The sequence below is a fragment of the Tiliqua scincoides genome, chromosome 3 (genome assembly GCF_035046505.1).
Source record: "Tiliqua scincoides isolate rTilSci1 chromosome 3, rTilSci1.hap2, whole genome shotgun sequence".
NCBI lineage: Eukaryota > Metazoa > Chordata > Lepidosauria > Squamata > Scincidae > Tiliqua > Tiliqua scincoides.
The window spans coordinates 187,974,177-187,989,001 of NC_089823.1; the positions used below are offsets into that span (position 1 = coordinate 187,974,177).

General features: G+C 42.3%; 1 protein-coding gene across 1 annotated transcript in view; it reads right to left on the reverse strand.

Moving 5' to 3' along the window:
- Positions 1-12,988: 12,988 nt before the first annotated feature.
- CNNM2 (cyclin and CBS domain divalent metal cation transport mediator 2) overlaps positions 12,989-14,825 on the reverse strand; it is a 138,584-nt gene continuing 136,747 nt past the window's right edge. The window contains exon 8 of the mRNA XM_066621472.1: positions 12,989-13,429. Coding sequence (XP_066477569.1) covers positions 13,220-13,429 — 210 coding nt within the window. The 3' untranslated portion in view covers positions 12,989-13,219. The remainder of the gene's footprint in view (positions 13,430-14,825) is intronic.

Consider the following 14,825-nt stretch of genomic DNA (forward strand, 5'->3'; position numbering starts at 1 on the left):
GGACAGTAGCTGTGAGAAGTACGTGCCATAAACTGTACTTTTTCATGCAATATAGGCATACTATATTCGGGTACGCCTCCATCAGTGATACAGTTAAAATGCAAGTCCCAGAAAACTGGGTCAAAATTGGAAATTACTCATTAACTGAGCCCAGGATAGCGTTTGTTTCTGGACCAAGAGTTCAGCTGCCTACTCGTAAGGCAGTAAGATTTTTTGTAATGCTACTGCGATAATCAATATTGGAAGGTGCCCTTCTTGCTGTTGGCAGATTGTAGCATTCTCAGGTTTCCAACAGCCTAGCCAGTTCCATTCCTGCTGCTTTCCACCTGCTTCCAGAGGCTTACCCAAGGACTGCAGCACCTGGGACAGTGATGACATGATGTCACACAATGTCATGACATCACTTCTGCTTCCATCTGTGCTGATAAGGCTGCTGCTCTGTAGGCATGGTGAAAATATTACCAACTGGTGGGTGGGCTTCTGTAGGAATAAGTTTCTGGCCCTTCCCCTGCTGAATGTAGCCAAAGTTCCCAATTGGCCTAGTTTTCTTCAGCCACCTTGTCCCTGTTTGGAATTATGGACCTTTCTGCTCTGCTAATAAGAACATGCAGTTCAACTGCCACTCCTGTTGCAGATTAGCAGGTGGCATGGAGGAATAATGCCAGAGTCCCCCAATTTAAGGGACATGCAGCAACAGTTTGTTTGGCTGGGAAATACAGTGTTAGAGCATCAGTTTTACATGCTTGATAAATTGGTATTTGAAGAAGAAAATTGTTTCACTTTTCTGGAGCTGCTTGTAGTGACAGACTTCTTTTGCTGCACTGATTATGAAGAGTGAGTGGAGAACATTGTGGATGCTTCCTATTAGAGCAGCCCATTCTTTTATGGGGGAAGATGAAGACTATAAGCCACTTTTTCTCAAATTGTGGGTTGTGACCCACTTGGTGGGTGGGTTGAGACAAGTTGGTGGGTCGAGGCAAACTGGCAGCTGCCACCTTGGAAGCTGGCACACCTGCGTGCTGCCAGTTTGAAAGTTTCCAGTCAGCCCTGGAGAAGCTTCAGGACTGAAGAGCTGCTGGGTATGTGAAATGGGGTGGGGGAAATTGGAGAGTGAATTAAGCAAGTTGGTGATCTGCAGGAGTGTGTGGAATGGGGAGAGTGAATTAAGCCATTTCTGCCCAATGTTGCATATATGCAACAGGAATAAAATGTGTACACCTGTGGACTGGTCAGAAATGGATTAAGCAGTTAGTGATCTGCAGGAGTGTGTGAAATGGGGTGAAAAAATAGGGATGGGGGATTTAGCATTCTAGTGATCTGCAGGGGTATGTTAAATGGGCTTGAAACTGGCTCCTAAACTATCCGGGAGTTTGGGAGCCACAGTACGTCTTTGCGGGCAGGGGGAAATGCAGCAATGTGATCCCCAGGATCACACTGATGACAGGTGATGGGCTTTGCTTTACTTACTGGAAATAGCAGCAGCCTCCTTGGGGTTGTGGGGAGCCCCACAGAAGCCTCCACAGGGCTACCCAAGCCTCAGAAAATGTAAAAATAAAGTTCTTCTTTAAAGTTCTTAAAGTTTATTAATAAATAAAGTTCACTTCTGGTTTGCAAGGAATGGTCTCTGAAATGCAAGGCAGAAATCCTTGGCTTTCTCTTGCAGCCTTACTAGTGTGCGTGCAAGACAAAGTTTTATAAGTCTGACTTGGGATTGGTACATTAGGAAGCCCTTTCTTGCTAGTGTGGCTCTGATAAGGTGTTTGCATTTGCTTTCATTTTTCTGGGTTTCCAGCTCATGGTATTGGCTTAGTGTGGCTCTGATAAACTGCGATGCCGACATTCTTCCAAGCTGACCTTTGCATATTTGCTCTGGCAATCCTGCAGTCGAGGATATTTTGTTGTGTCAAGGTTGTAAAAAGGCTTTTTTCTTACATTTACTATTGGAAAATGTAAATAAAAGCTAATAAAATGCCATGAGATACTCACTCTCCCTTTAGCACAGTCAACACCTGTGCCTCCATGTGATGTTAACTGCATTAATGGGAGATGCCACTTTCTGCTCTAGCATCACTTCCAGCTCTGGCATCATAATGAGAGCACTTCCAGTGGGTCCCAGACAGATTGTCATTCTCAAAAGTGAGAAGCTCTGCTGTAAGCAATTGCATATTGTGATGTCTGACAATAGAATCTGGTGAACCAATTAGGATTAAGAGGATAAACAACTGAAGGTGGGGGAGAGAAGGCCACCACCTATTATGCACATTAATATTACAGCAATTGTTCCAAGCAGATACTGGTTTGGAATGAAAAGTGCAAGTGTAGGACGATGAGGCCATTAGTGAAGAATCAGCAGCTCAAAAATCAGAAACACATCATAAGTTTCTTCTTACTGAAGAAACCAGACTGGAATTAAAGTGGACATTTAAAAACGTGCTGTTGCCTTCATTAAGTGCATGCCACAAAATAAATATGCCACAGAGAAATTTAGAAGAATATCTCGTTCAAAGTACAGGCTGAATGTGTATGCCGCACTCTATAGAAAAGACTGAGGCATGTATCTTCAGCCTGTGGTTCAAAATATATAGGGACCTCAGTATCCATTGTTGGACTCCCCGATGGATACCAAAATCCATGATTTTGCCCACTTTAAAGCATCAGCTGCGGTCGCCTCTGGTGGCTTTCTGAAGCCTCTGAAGGGCAAGAGGTCTGGGTCTAGAGGGCAGAGCCTCCGTTTGCCTGAAGATAACATCTGAAGGGCTCCAGTTCAAGTCCACCGGTACCGTGAACGGCGAGACCTTGAAGCAGCTGACAAGCCTAGCCGAGTTATTGCACCTGCTCTTTGGCCGCTGTCAGCCTGTGTGGGAGGAAAATGGAGGCCAGACTGTGATACCAGATAACTAGAGACCTGCATCCCGGTGCCCTCCCTTGCATCTGGCATTCTGATGTACCCCATTTCTAAAATCAGGAGGTTGCACACACACATCATGGTTTGTAATCCATAATGGATTTTTCTTCCAGAAATTTGTCCAATCCCCTTTTAAAGGCATCTAGGTCAGATGACATCACCAAATCGTGTGGCAAGGAGTGCCACAGACCAACCACATGCTGAGTGTATTTTCTTTTGTCTGTCCTAACCAGCCCAACACTCAATTTTAGTGGGTGTCCCCTGGTTCTGGTATTATGTGAGAGTGTAAAGAGCATCTCTCTAGCCCCTCTGTCCATCCCCTGCTTAATTTTGTATGTCTGAATCATGTCCCCCCTCAGGTGTCTTTTTTCTAGGCTGAAGAGGCCCAACCGCCGTAGCCTTTCCTCATAAGGAAGGTGCCCCTGCCCAGTAATCATTTTAGTTGCTCTTTTTTGCAACTTTTCCATTTCCACTGTCCTTTTTGAGATGTGGTGACTAGAACTGGTCATAGTACTCTGGGTGTGGCCTTGTGCAATGGCATTATAATATTAGCCGTTTTCTTCTCAATACCTTTCCTAATGATCCCAAGCATAGAGTTGGCCTTCTTCACTGCTGCTGCACATTGGGTTGACACTTTCATTGACCTGTCCACCACCAGCCCACGATCTCTCCTGATCTGTCACAGACAGCTCAGAACCTATCAGCCTCTATCACATCTTCACAAAGTTTTCACATAAACTTTTGATTTTTTGCCCCAATGTGCATGACTTTACACTTACTTACATTGAAACGCATCTGCCATTTAGCTGCCCATTTGGCCAGTTTGAGAGATCCTTCTGGAGCTCCTCACAATCGCTTCTGGTCTTCACCACCCAGAAAAGTTTGGTGTCATCTGCAAACCCGGTCTCCAGGTCATTTATGAACAAGTTAAAAGCACCGGTCCCTGGACAGATCCTTGGGGTACACTGCTTTTCACCTCTCTCCATTGTGAAAATCGTCCATTGACACCCACTCTGTTTCCTGGTCTTCAACCAGTTCCCAATCCATGAGAAGACTTGTCCTCTAATTCCCTGACTGTGGAGTTCTTTCAGTAGCCTGTGGTGAGGGGCAGTGTCGTGTACACACTCACCGAAAGAGCACAACTAGAGTCAGCTACTTGAATTAAACTTATAGGAGCCATTTAAGATTTGCATACTACTTATATGAACAACTACAATGAACCTAATGCTGCCCAACACAAATTAAACATTGCCAAATTAAAACATTGAGAAGATAAGCAACTTGAACCAAGAGAACTGAACATGGCAAGTATAGCAAGGAACCATTAAACGTTTGCTTAACTGTGAGTAAACATGCACATGTAGCTCAGTTTTGCTTTCCATAGAGTTCAATACATTTATCGGCCTAGAGGGAGGGACTTAAGTGTTTTGGGGCCTGCATTCATCTGATCAGGACAATTCTGTTGGAGTTGCATTTATCTTGGACTGCCCTTTCCAATGAAGTAAGGCATGGTTGCCTACTCATGAGTAAATGCACTGTGGCTGTTTTACTTTCCATAGGGCTCCAAGCATTTTCCTTGGCAGCTTCTGAACATGCTCAGGAGACTCCAAGGGATAGAGCTCCAAGGGAGTTAGGGGATGAGAAACACATTTTGTTAATTGAGCAGAATATCACATTTTATTGTTATAAGCCCTATTTTGTATTATATTGGTGTCATTTCATTTTTACTATTTTAGACTCCCTACTAATCAGATGAATTGAGAATACATTCATGATGAGCCAGACTAAATTATAAAGATAAAGGCCACATGCACCTAATGGTTGCCAGGCTTCATTTTCTAGAAGATTATAGCTTTGAGACATGCTGCTGTATAGGATACCAGTAACATGATTCAGGAATTTCTTGGAAAGCATCTGGCACAGTCTCACTGTAGACTGCTGGTCATAGTTGATTGTTTAAACTTCTCTCCTTAGCTTTGATATTTGCATTTGGACAGAAAGGTAACAGTCTGGATCTGTGCCCTTTCCTTCATGATACTTCATGAGATTTTCTCCTTACACTTAAATATAATACCTTCCATGGTAATACATTCAATAGGGACAGTTAATCTTTAAAGTGCCACCAGATGCAGCAGATATTTGATGCAGCATACTGACACACAGGGCGCAATCTTAACCTGCGCCAGTACAGCCGGGCTGTAGTTGCCCGCTCTGTATCCAGCACAGTTTGGGAGGCTGCTAGAGGTCACTTGGGGTAAGGGGATATTTTCCCCCTTACCCCATGTTAAGCCCCAGCCTGCCCTATGGAACTAATTGATCTGCACCAGCTATTTAGTAGGCACAAATCCTAAGAACCAATGTAATGCCACCTGGCCCAGGAGTAGGAGGTTAGAATTCAGCATGTACTGCCACTGTTGATCCTGGACCCAATCCACCTTCAGTTCTGCCCTCCCCCACCCAAAAACAGTCCATTCCCATTCCAGAACACCCACCACCCTCTCCCACCCCCTGCACCACCTGGCGCAAACTTACCTTCCATGGCCAGTGCAGGGCCCAGATCTGGTGCAGATGAGCTTGCGCAGGCCTCCGCACCAGCCCAGCTGACTCCTGAGTTGGCACAAAGGTGATTTATGACACGTGCTTTATGACTCAGGAACTGGCACAGGGCGCCTGCTCCATCATAGTTTGGATTATGCTGCCCAAGTATCAACATCTGTGGACTGGAGCCCACTTCCTCAGAAACATGAAGTTAGTATTATCTGCAGTTGGCAACACTGTTTAAAACAATAAAAACTTGAACACTAGAGCCAAAGAAATCTGGAAGAGACCCATTTGTCAGCTTCTACTTAGCAACACTACATTCGTATGCATCCCAAAATGTTAAGTTACTGTTATTACACCCATTCCACAAGTAAATATGACGCAGCAGTCATTTCTACATGACTAGCCTAGAATTGGGAGAAGGAGTAAGGGGAAACTTTGGGGCCTTGCAAAGGGGTGCTAAGAGAATAAACAGTCACGATTCATATGTTCAGAAAAGTGTAAAAGGAAAGAAGCCGCATAATTGCATTATGAAAGAAACATCACCAATGCCTATATTTTAAGAAAGACAAGGGGTATACGTATTTGCCCTTCCTGCCAAGCTTCCTTATAATAGTGAACATGTTATGTACATAATAGAGAAACAAGGCAGTCCGGAATGAGGGCAGCCTGCCTAGATGGGGAGAAAACAATAGGATAAGGAAGAAATAAACAACAGCTTGTAGGGTGAGCTGTCATGACTTGATTTGGCCCCACAGGCTACCACTTTCCATTTTTTCCTCAGGCAACAAAGCTTTAGCCCCATAGGTTTAGCTGATGTTTCTGAACTTCTTTCTGCTCCTAGCAATGGGTCTATGCTAGTGGTTCTCACCGGGAGCCGCTTTTTAGATTGCGAATCTATCAGGACCCACCAGATGTGATGTCATGACTGGAAGTGACATCATCAAGCAGGAAAATTTTTAACAATCCTAGGCTGCACTCCTACCCACACTTGCACAGAAGTAAGTCCCATTTATTATTATTGTTAAAAGCATATACAGAGTAGCTTATTAAACGTATATATCTGTAACATTTCCCCAAATGCAGTCATGTACCATGGTAGCATCAAGTCTAATATATTAAAAATAAAATATTGAAATGAATGGGGACCCACCTGAAACTGGCTCGCGACCCACCTAGTGGGTCCCGACCTACAGTTTGAGAAACACTGGTCTAAAAAATCAGTAACCAGGCCAAAAACGGTCAGACGCCAGACATCCCTTCAGGATATCTCCATCTTCATTCTCCAATAATCACTGGCTTATACCCTTGTAAATTAAAGCTGAAGCATGAAGTGAAAAACACACTTAAACAGAAGTTCAACAGGAAAAAAATCATTTATCTAACAAATAAACTGCTTTTCAATAAAATCGCAAAAATATACAAATAAATCGGGTTCAAAATAAATAGAGATTGGAAATCTACAACACCGCTGAGTAATTTATACACTCCATTGGGATTCAGTTGGCTTATGAAACATACACATTTCATTTGTGCTTTTTCAGGGTTTATAGAAACAGATAGACAATGTAGAATACTGTAGGAGAAATGCAATGTACAATATAGTACCATTTAGCAAAGATTCCACAAAAGGAGCAAAATAATAATATGTAAAGGCTCTGAAATGTGGCAATACATGGAGATAAATGGTATGGCCATAAGCTATGAGGTGGAGCCATACTGGAAATGGCTGTGCAGCATACAAGGAATTTTAAGCTGAAAGGTGCATTGGGGGCAGGGAGAAATAGAGAAAAGTTACTGCATAGGAAAGCTTGGCTTGAGCCATGGCTACATTAGCCATGGCTAATGGCTTTTGTCATAGTGGAACAGTGATCTTGGGCTTTCGGGTGGACCAAAGTGTCTACCCTTTGCTTAGAGGTGCAAGCTTACATGGTGAATTTCAAGAGAATGTTATTGTTCTAAGACAACAAGACTGCCTTAAACCATCTTCCCATATTTGTATAAGATAGTGATGCTTTCCTCTCTCACAGTCCCATTTTAGGATTTGGTTGCTAGCATAGCAGTTGTTTTCTCTTTCTTGTTTTCTTCCAAGATTGAGTTATAGTCAGAAGGTAACTTTTTTTATTTAAAATGAGACATTGGGTGCAATCCTAACCCCTTAAGTCAGTGCTTTCCAGCACTGACATAAGGGCAATGCAGCTCTGAGGTAAGCGAACAAACATTCCCTTACTTTGAGGAGGCCTCTGTGAGTGACACTCAACTGCAGGATGCAGCACACGTCCCACTGGCATCGCTATGCCAGTGCTGGAAAGTACTGACATAAGGGGGTTAGGATTGCTCCCATTATCATATTTTGATAACCTGTCTGGACAGTGGGTGAGTGACCATAGTAACAGAATCAGCTCTGCAGTTCCAGGCCAATCCAAGGTGGATTATATCCAGAGAACAGACCAGGAGCCACAAAATGTCACATTCATGTACCAAGTGATCATTTGAAACAAGTGACAGGAGACATCACCCAACTCTCTCTCTCTCTCTCTCTCTCTCTCTCTCTGAGTCCAGTAAGCTATGAAGTGCACAAATGGGAGCACTCGGCCTCACTCTTTCCATATCTAAGGACCCAGTTAGATTTACCTGCACATGCAGTCCCACTGCCTTCTTTATAACTCCAAAGTAACCACAGGAGAGCAGAATGTGGGTTAGGGGGTACTTAACTCTTGTGGGTCATTTTCTGTTCAAAACCTGCCACCCAGAGGAGGAAACACAATTTGAAAGAGCCTGTTTTGAGAGGAAAAATGGCCTGTTAACAAAAACAGAAGACTCTTGGGGGAATATGCACATCACATTTAGTTTGACCCAAAGTTGGCTTTCATAATAAACTCACTATTCATCAGTCCCCCTCCAATTTTAATAGGCTAAGTCAGTCCCAATGCAACACTGCAAGGTGGACTGACACAAGAAACGGGCAAATCTAAACAGGCCCCAATGTGCCTGCACCACAATCCCACAGGCCGCAGCAAGAAAAACTCGAGACACCAGCACATTCTAATCCCAACATTTACAGGGGTGTTTCTTGCATTCCTTCCACCATTAAGCTATTCCTATTGTTAAACTAATTCAGTAAAATACTAATTCTAGAATGTACTGGAAGATTGTCTGCACTTCAAGCACAATGCCAAAAAGAAGCCCACTGGCATTAGCAGCATTACCGTACAGGCACTTGAGTGGAAAGAATTCCAGCTATCCACACCATGACAAGCTAAGAAGAGTGAACATTTGAGGCAGAGGCGGGACAGAAAGAAGATGTGGAGTTGACTGGCTTACAAAAGCAAAATCATTTCTTACAGCAAGTAAAACACTCTGAGAGGACTGTTTTTTTCCCAGAACAAGGCAATTCTCCAAAGGTAAAGAGGATGAAGTGACAGAATGGATGAGAGTGTCTCATAAGTTCAAAGCTAATAACAGAAATGGTCTCCTACCCTACTTTCTACATCATTTTATGCCAAACCTAACTGCTGCAAAGGAGCTTAGACAAGCCTTCAAGTTCCTTCTTCCACTGAAGTTCTAGTCTTTCTAGATGGCTGCTCATGACAGTGTTCATTTCAATAAGCCCAGCAGGAAGAGAAAGATGAGGTTAATCATGGTTCACCTTCCAGAGGAAAGAGGAAGCTACTGAGGATCAGTAATACATGATTGGCCTTCCTCCCTCCTGTCCAATGCACCAGACTGAAACAGCTTTTCCAGTTTGGAAAATGGTCCCGGTGAGATGCCACGTTTTTGCAGACTCAAGGATATGTTGTACTTTGTGCTAGAGAGCAGGGCATACGACATAGCAGAGGATCAAGCAAATTAATTTTAATCTAGAAAGAGGGTATCGGGGCATTTTCTCTTCTGCAATAAACGGTTTGTTTTACATTCAGCTGATCAAGAGTTCAGATACTCTTTTCCCAACAGTGCCACGAGCATCATGCCAGAGAATATTAGCACAGTCAGGCCCAAGCATTTGCTACCCACTGTTGTACTGCTCTTCAGTTCAGACACAGTAAGTCACATGTTAGATTAACATGTGGTATACTGATACTAGTTTTGTATGGCATATCTGAATTGTTAGACTGCTGACATCACCCACGACATTCACTACCTCTGGCCTGTTTCACACAAAGCAGTCACCATGTGTAGGCTTCTTCAAATTACAGCCCCACAGCAACTGCTGCATGAGATTAGCTGTTTGGCTTTAGTGACTTACCATGCAGGCTGATAACTGCCATTCATTTTGCTCCAAGCAGTCACAAGTTTACAAAAGCAGAGACCATTTGTGGCAGTGACCAGTGCACAAATATGTCTCCCAAACCCTCCCTTCACTTTGATTAGTACTTAAAAATCCTATTATCTGCAACCTCATGTTCTGAGCAGGAAGGTAAGCCCTCTTCCTCCACAGGGCAGCAGGCCTATAGAAGGAAAAGGCTGTGGTGCTATCCATCTCTTTCTCAACTTTTCATGCTTCATATGATCTTCATTACTACCTTGTTTGGAGATAAAACAATTAGCTAATTCTTCATTTTTTACAAAGCTTGGCAACAGACTTTAAAAAAACATTCACTGGTTGTTCAAAGGCATTTACACCAGCAAGTGTACAAATTAATGCAGTCGGATCCTTAAAATAGTCAAAAACCACATTTTAAATATTTTCATGTAAAACCAGTATCTAACTCCACATTAGAAAACAAAGGTTGGATGGCTACTGCTGGCAACCACATTCCTGGCTATCTTCAAGGAGAAAACAGAGAAAGAATGAAAGCAGCAGGAGCAATTGGAGAAAGAAGCCTGATCCAGTAAATCAAAATCTTATCAAGGTTTGAAGACTGGAACACTGGTTCCCACAGCTCCCAGCAGGAGAACACTACTGCAACTGACCTTTGCATGCTGCAGCTTGGTAGTAGGCAGGAAAGTTATCCAGAGGCCCTTTCTGAGGTCATTTTCTTAAATGCTGCAGGTCACACATGGTGGTCTCAAATGCACATTGACTGGTAAAGGTAATGATCTAGCATTTAATATGGGAAATGCCATTTTTAAATAACTTGAAAAATCTTAGCAGCATGGTTAAATTCAGACAACCTGATGGGTACAGATGTTTCATATTACACATTAATATCTATTGCATATCGGTTCAATCAAGTCTAGAGGGTTATGGAGCAGAGAGGTGATTACTCACAAGCAAGCAGACAGAAGATACTTGCTAGGCAGGCGCTGACTCTGTGGGATACTAAAAAACCAATTTTCACCCTCTTGCCCCAAAAGAGACACATTTGAGCTAAGAGTCCATCCCTGCATGGGCTGATGATCTTATTTAATGCTGATGGCCTGGTACTTATACACCACATATTCAGAAAGGGAAGTCACGCTCCAAAGGCTGATGTCCTGCAAGCTTGAGAGTGGTTCTTCTGGGTCAAATGCAAAATAATTATATCAATTTCAGAAAGGCACTGAATTTTTTGAGAAAATTCAAGAAGAGCCACTCAAGATAGGACAGGAGGTTATTTGGGGCAATTTTGCTTTGTCTGCAGGATCCACAAAGTGTTTTATGGGGCAAAATGCTTGGAAAGAGGCATCCAGGAACAAAATCAGTTAGGAATCTCTCTCTTACTCAAGAAAAAATTCTCCACTCACGGTGCGTTGCAGTGCATCTGCTTTGAAACATTTCCAGCAGCACTTCCCATTCCCAAATTCACATAACATTTTAGCAGTTTCCAAACCCAAAAGACCTACCTGCTTTTCTTTAAGTACAAGCTAGGCCTGCAAAAAGTGCTGTTCCCTGAAGGAAAGGGTTAGCAAAGGGCAAGCAGAACAGAACAATGAGAATAAGTTTTTGGGTTTTTTCCTAAAAACTCACACCTTGAAAAAAAATTCTGCTAATGAATGAAAACCCCATTTTTTTCTAGTCACACTGAACGTCATGACTGGAACAGGTAAGTTTCTCCTTTTATTGGAAGGACTGGATTGCTTCATAGAAATTAAAAAATCAACTATTTTGTGAAATGACTCTCATTCCTTTTTACATGAAACAAAGAAAGCAGTTGCTTCTCTTACTGCCCAGATTAAACTGCCCAATAAGAAATACTGTCTGAACCAGGATAACACTTACTGTAGGGACACACAAGGAGCTTTCTGGGGGGGGGAAGAAGTGTTTCATTTACAAAACCAAAATTAGGGAGCGTTTATACCAAGTTGGCATCTCTGTCAAACTGCTTCTGCACTTGAGTAAAGGAAGACGGGCTTACCAGTTTTCACAATATTGCAGGTAACAAAGGGTGGAAGTCAGCCCCAGAGACTCTTCTGCATGTCAGGCCCCTTCTCAATAGATTGCTATTTTTTTTACATCCATACATGTAAAATGTGATGAGGTGTGTGACCAACCCAGATTCACAAGGATGTTGTGAGGTTGTTCAATGGAGATTTTTCCTCAAGGGACACTCCAAATAATACTTCCAAAATAAATGTCAGGTTTCAAAGATGTGGGAAGCCGGACGTGTCCTGATGACTCCATAAAATTCAGTTTAAAAAAAAAATCAGAAAGGAAGCTTAAAAGGGGTTCCTAAAGAAATTCTAGAAAAGCAGAAACACTTTCAGGTGTTGAATACTGCTATTGAAACGCACTTCACCATATACAGCTTGATTTCATACTTGAATGACTTTTGTCAAAACTAGAAATGGGTAGAATAGTCCAGCATCCAAAGTGAACTTCACTGGATTGGAAGAAAGCCTCTGGGAAGTTTTCCTTTGGCCATCACCACAGCAAATGGCAACTGATGTGTCTTCCCATTCTATCCTGCTTACATTACATGATCAAAAATAAAGGACACACTGACTGTGATGGTGAATCAAACTCTGAAAACATCATATGTTTAGGTATGCACTGAGCACACTTCTTCAGGAGACAGACAGACATCTGGGGCTAAAAATGCTCTATGCAATTCTCTAGAAAAATATACTGTCTCTGAAAAATCAAAAATTCACCTTTATAAAGCATATGTTGTTTTCTTACACTCCTTAAATCTAAACATACAATCCTTTAGGAATGTTTGCATACGCAACCCCAAAATGACTCCTTCTCCAGAGATGGTTAAACATACCGGCTTTTCCCTAGTCTCACAATAGAGATATGCCAGAGGTTCCTTAGATAGCATTCATTTTTGTTCTTTACAAAACAAATACATTCTTGTACCACTTTGCCATTTCAACAAGAGGAAACAGGAAGATAAGAAACAGTCAAAAACATGAGGGCAAATTCACAAACAGTACAATACAGCTCAATTGGGAAGGTCCTGCAACATTTAAAACTGCAAAATACTTTTTAAAAAACAAAACATGATCTCTCTTGAAAAAATAAACCACAGCTGTTGGTTTAAACTTTTCTCCATACATTTAGAAGGATCAACAACACAGCTGGGAAAATAAAAGTGATTCTGCTCCACTAGGAAGAATTTTGCCATTCGCCCCAGAGGAGTGTTGCCGTTTCCATGCTTGGCTTAGGCAACTGTGGCTTTTTTCTGCATCTGTTTCGCTCTCTGAGCCCCCCTTTCTTTCAGTTTCTTCTTTCTTCTCCCAAGACAAGCATAAGGTCTTTGGTCTCAGAGCACTGGATACAGCACAGCTTAAGCAGCACATACTAATGGTGTTTGCAATCAGGTAGAAGGCAAGGGGAAGGGATGAAGACTGGTCCTGATGAATAAGAGGATTGGGGTGGAGGAAGAGGGAGATGGTGACCGTCAGTTCCTAGATGGCTCCATCACTGTGCATACTGTGGTTGGACTTGTTATGAGTTACACAGTTCTGTTCATTCAGTAGATTTGCCGTCTCATCTGGCAAACCATCATGCAGTTCTGTAAGAGTCAGTTCTATTTTAGTGGTTTCACTGTCTGAGGATTGAGGTGTTTTGTCCATCCGAGATGCCATTAGGGCATTTTGGTATTGCTGCCTTGAGATCTACACCAAGAACATGAAGGGATACAAAATGAGAAGTCCACAATTAATACCGCATTTGTTGCTTCTAGATTTAGAAGGACATTTCAACCAGGACTTTTTCATAAACCTCAGCTGATCCCTTTTTTTCCTGGTTGCCTCAATTCAAATCAAAATCAAATCATGCAGATCTCCATCTTTGGGGGTGTGATAAACATGATGATAGTTTTGTTAGCACAAAGAGAAAATGTGCTAAACCAGTAAGTATATTTTCACAGGCCTCTGATCTTCTAGTTCAGGAGTCTTCAAACCCCGGCCTGGGGGCCAGATGCAGCCCGCAGCGAGCCTCTATCTGGCCCGCAGTCAGCCTCTTGTCCCCTGAAAGTCTCTAGCCCACTCAACTGAACATGACCAGAGCTGTGCTCTGATTGCACCTGGAGGGTGTTCTGAGGGCCAGAGAGGCTGAGTGAATGAGCCCACTCATTCATTTATTCATTCATCTAAGTTCCAGCTCTAATTCATTTATTTAAATTTTATATTTAAATTTGTTTCTGGCCCTCAGCACTGCGCCAGATATTTTGTGTGGTCCTCTGGCCAAAAAGTTTGGAGACCCCTGTTCTAGTTCATAGTGAATATGGATTTTTTTTATACACCTGTCCCTATTTTTAAGCATTGTCTCCAATAGTAGAAGGTGATTGGATTCATCCTAAGAGTGAGCAATAATGCTCACATTTTAACAGAATTCCAAGTTTCTTACAACTAATTGATTCAGTACCGAGAATCTGAACTTTCGCATTACGCTGTATATTACTACTTTTAATGAAATCATAAAAGTGTGAGAAAAGTCACAAGGATTTACAACTTCGTGAAACTGTGGACTGAGGAGTAGGATGCAGAAAAAGACCACAGAGAGATCCTTTCTAAGGTCTCCTCAAACTTTTCAAATCACACATTTTTGTCCCTGATGAGACTGGTGAATATACATGTCCAGTTGATACATAACACAGGTCACAGCATTTTAAAAAATACATTGAACAGACCCATAAACATGGCTGTTTAATATAGATGAGTTGGTAGATAGGGATTTTCCGTATTACATTTGTGAAATGCTTTGAACCTTGAAATACGCTATATGTATGCTATTACCGATCTCTCAAGGTGGCCTGCATACAAAAAAATGATAGGTAGTTCAAGTTTAGTATACAATGTTCCCAAATCTTTTGATGGTTTCAGAATGCTAACATAGAGGTAGGAGTATTTGCAAGGAGTACTGACAAGTGGGAAGGGGGCCAAGGAGAGTATGTGCAGTTGATAATCAGTGAGCATTCTCCTACATGGTTTATCAGCCATAAATGCTCTCTACATTTGCATTATTTTAGCATGATCTCTTTGAGGAACACACATCAGCCAAAGTAGTATG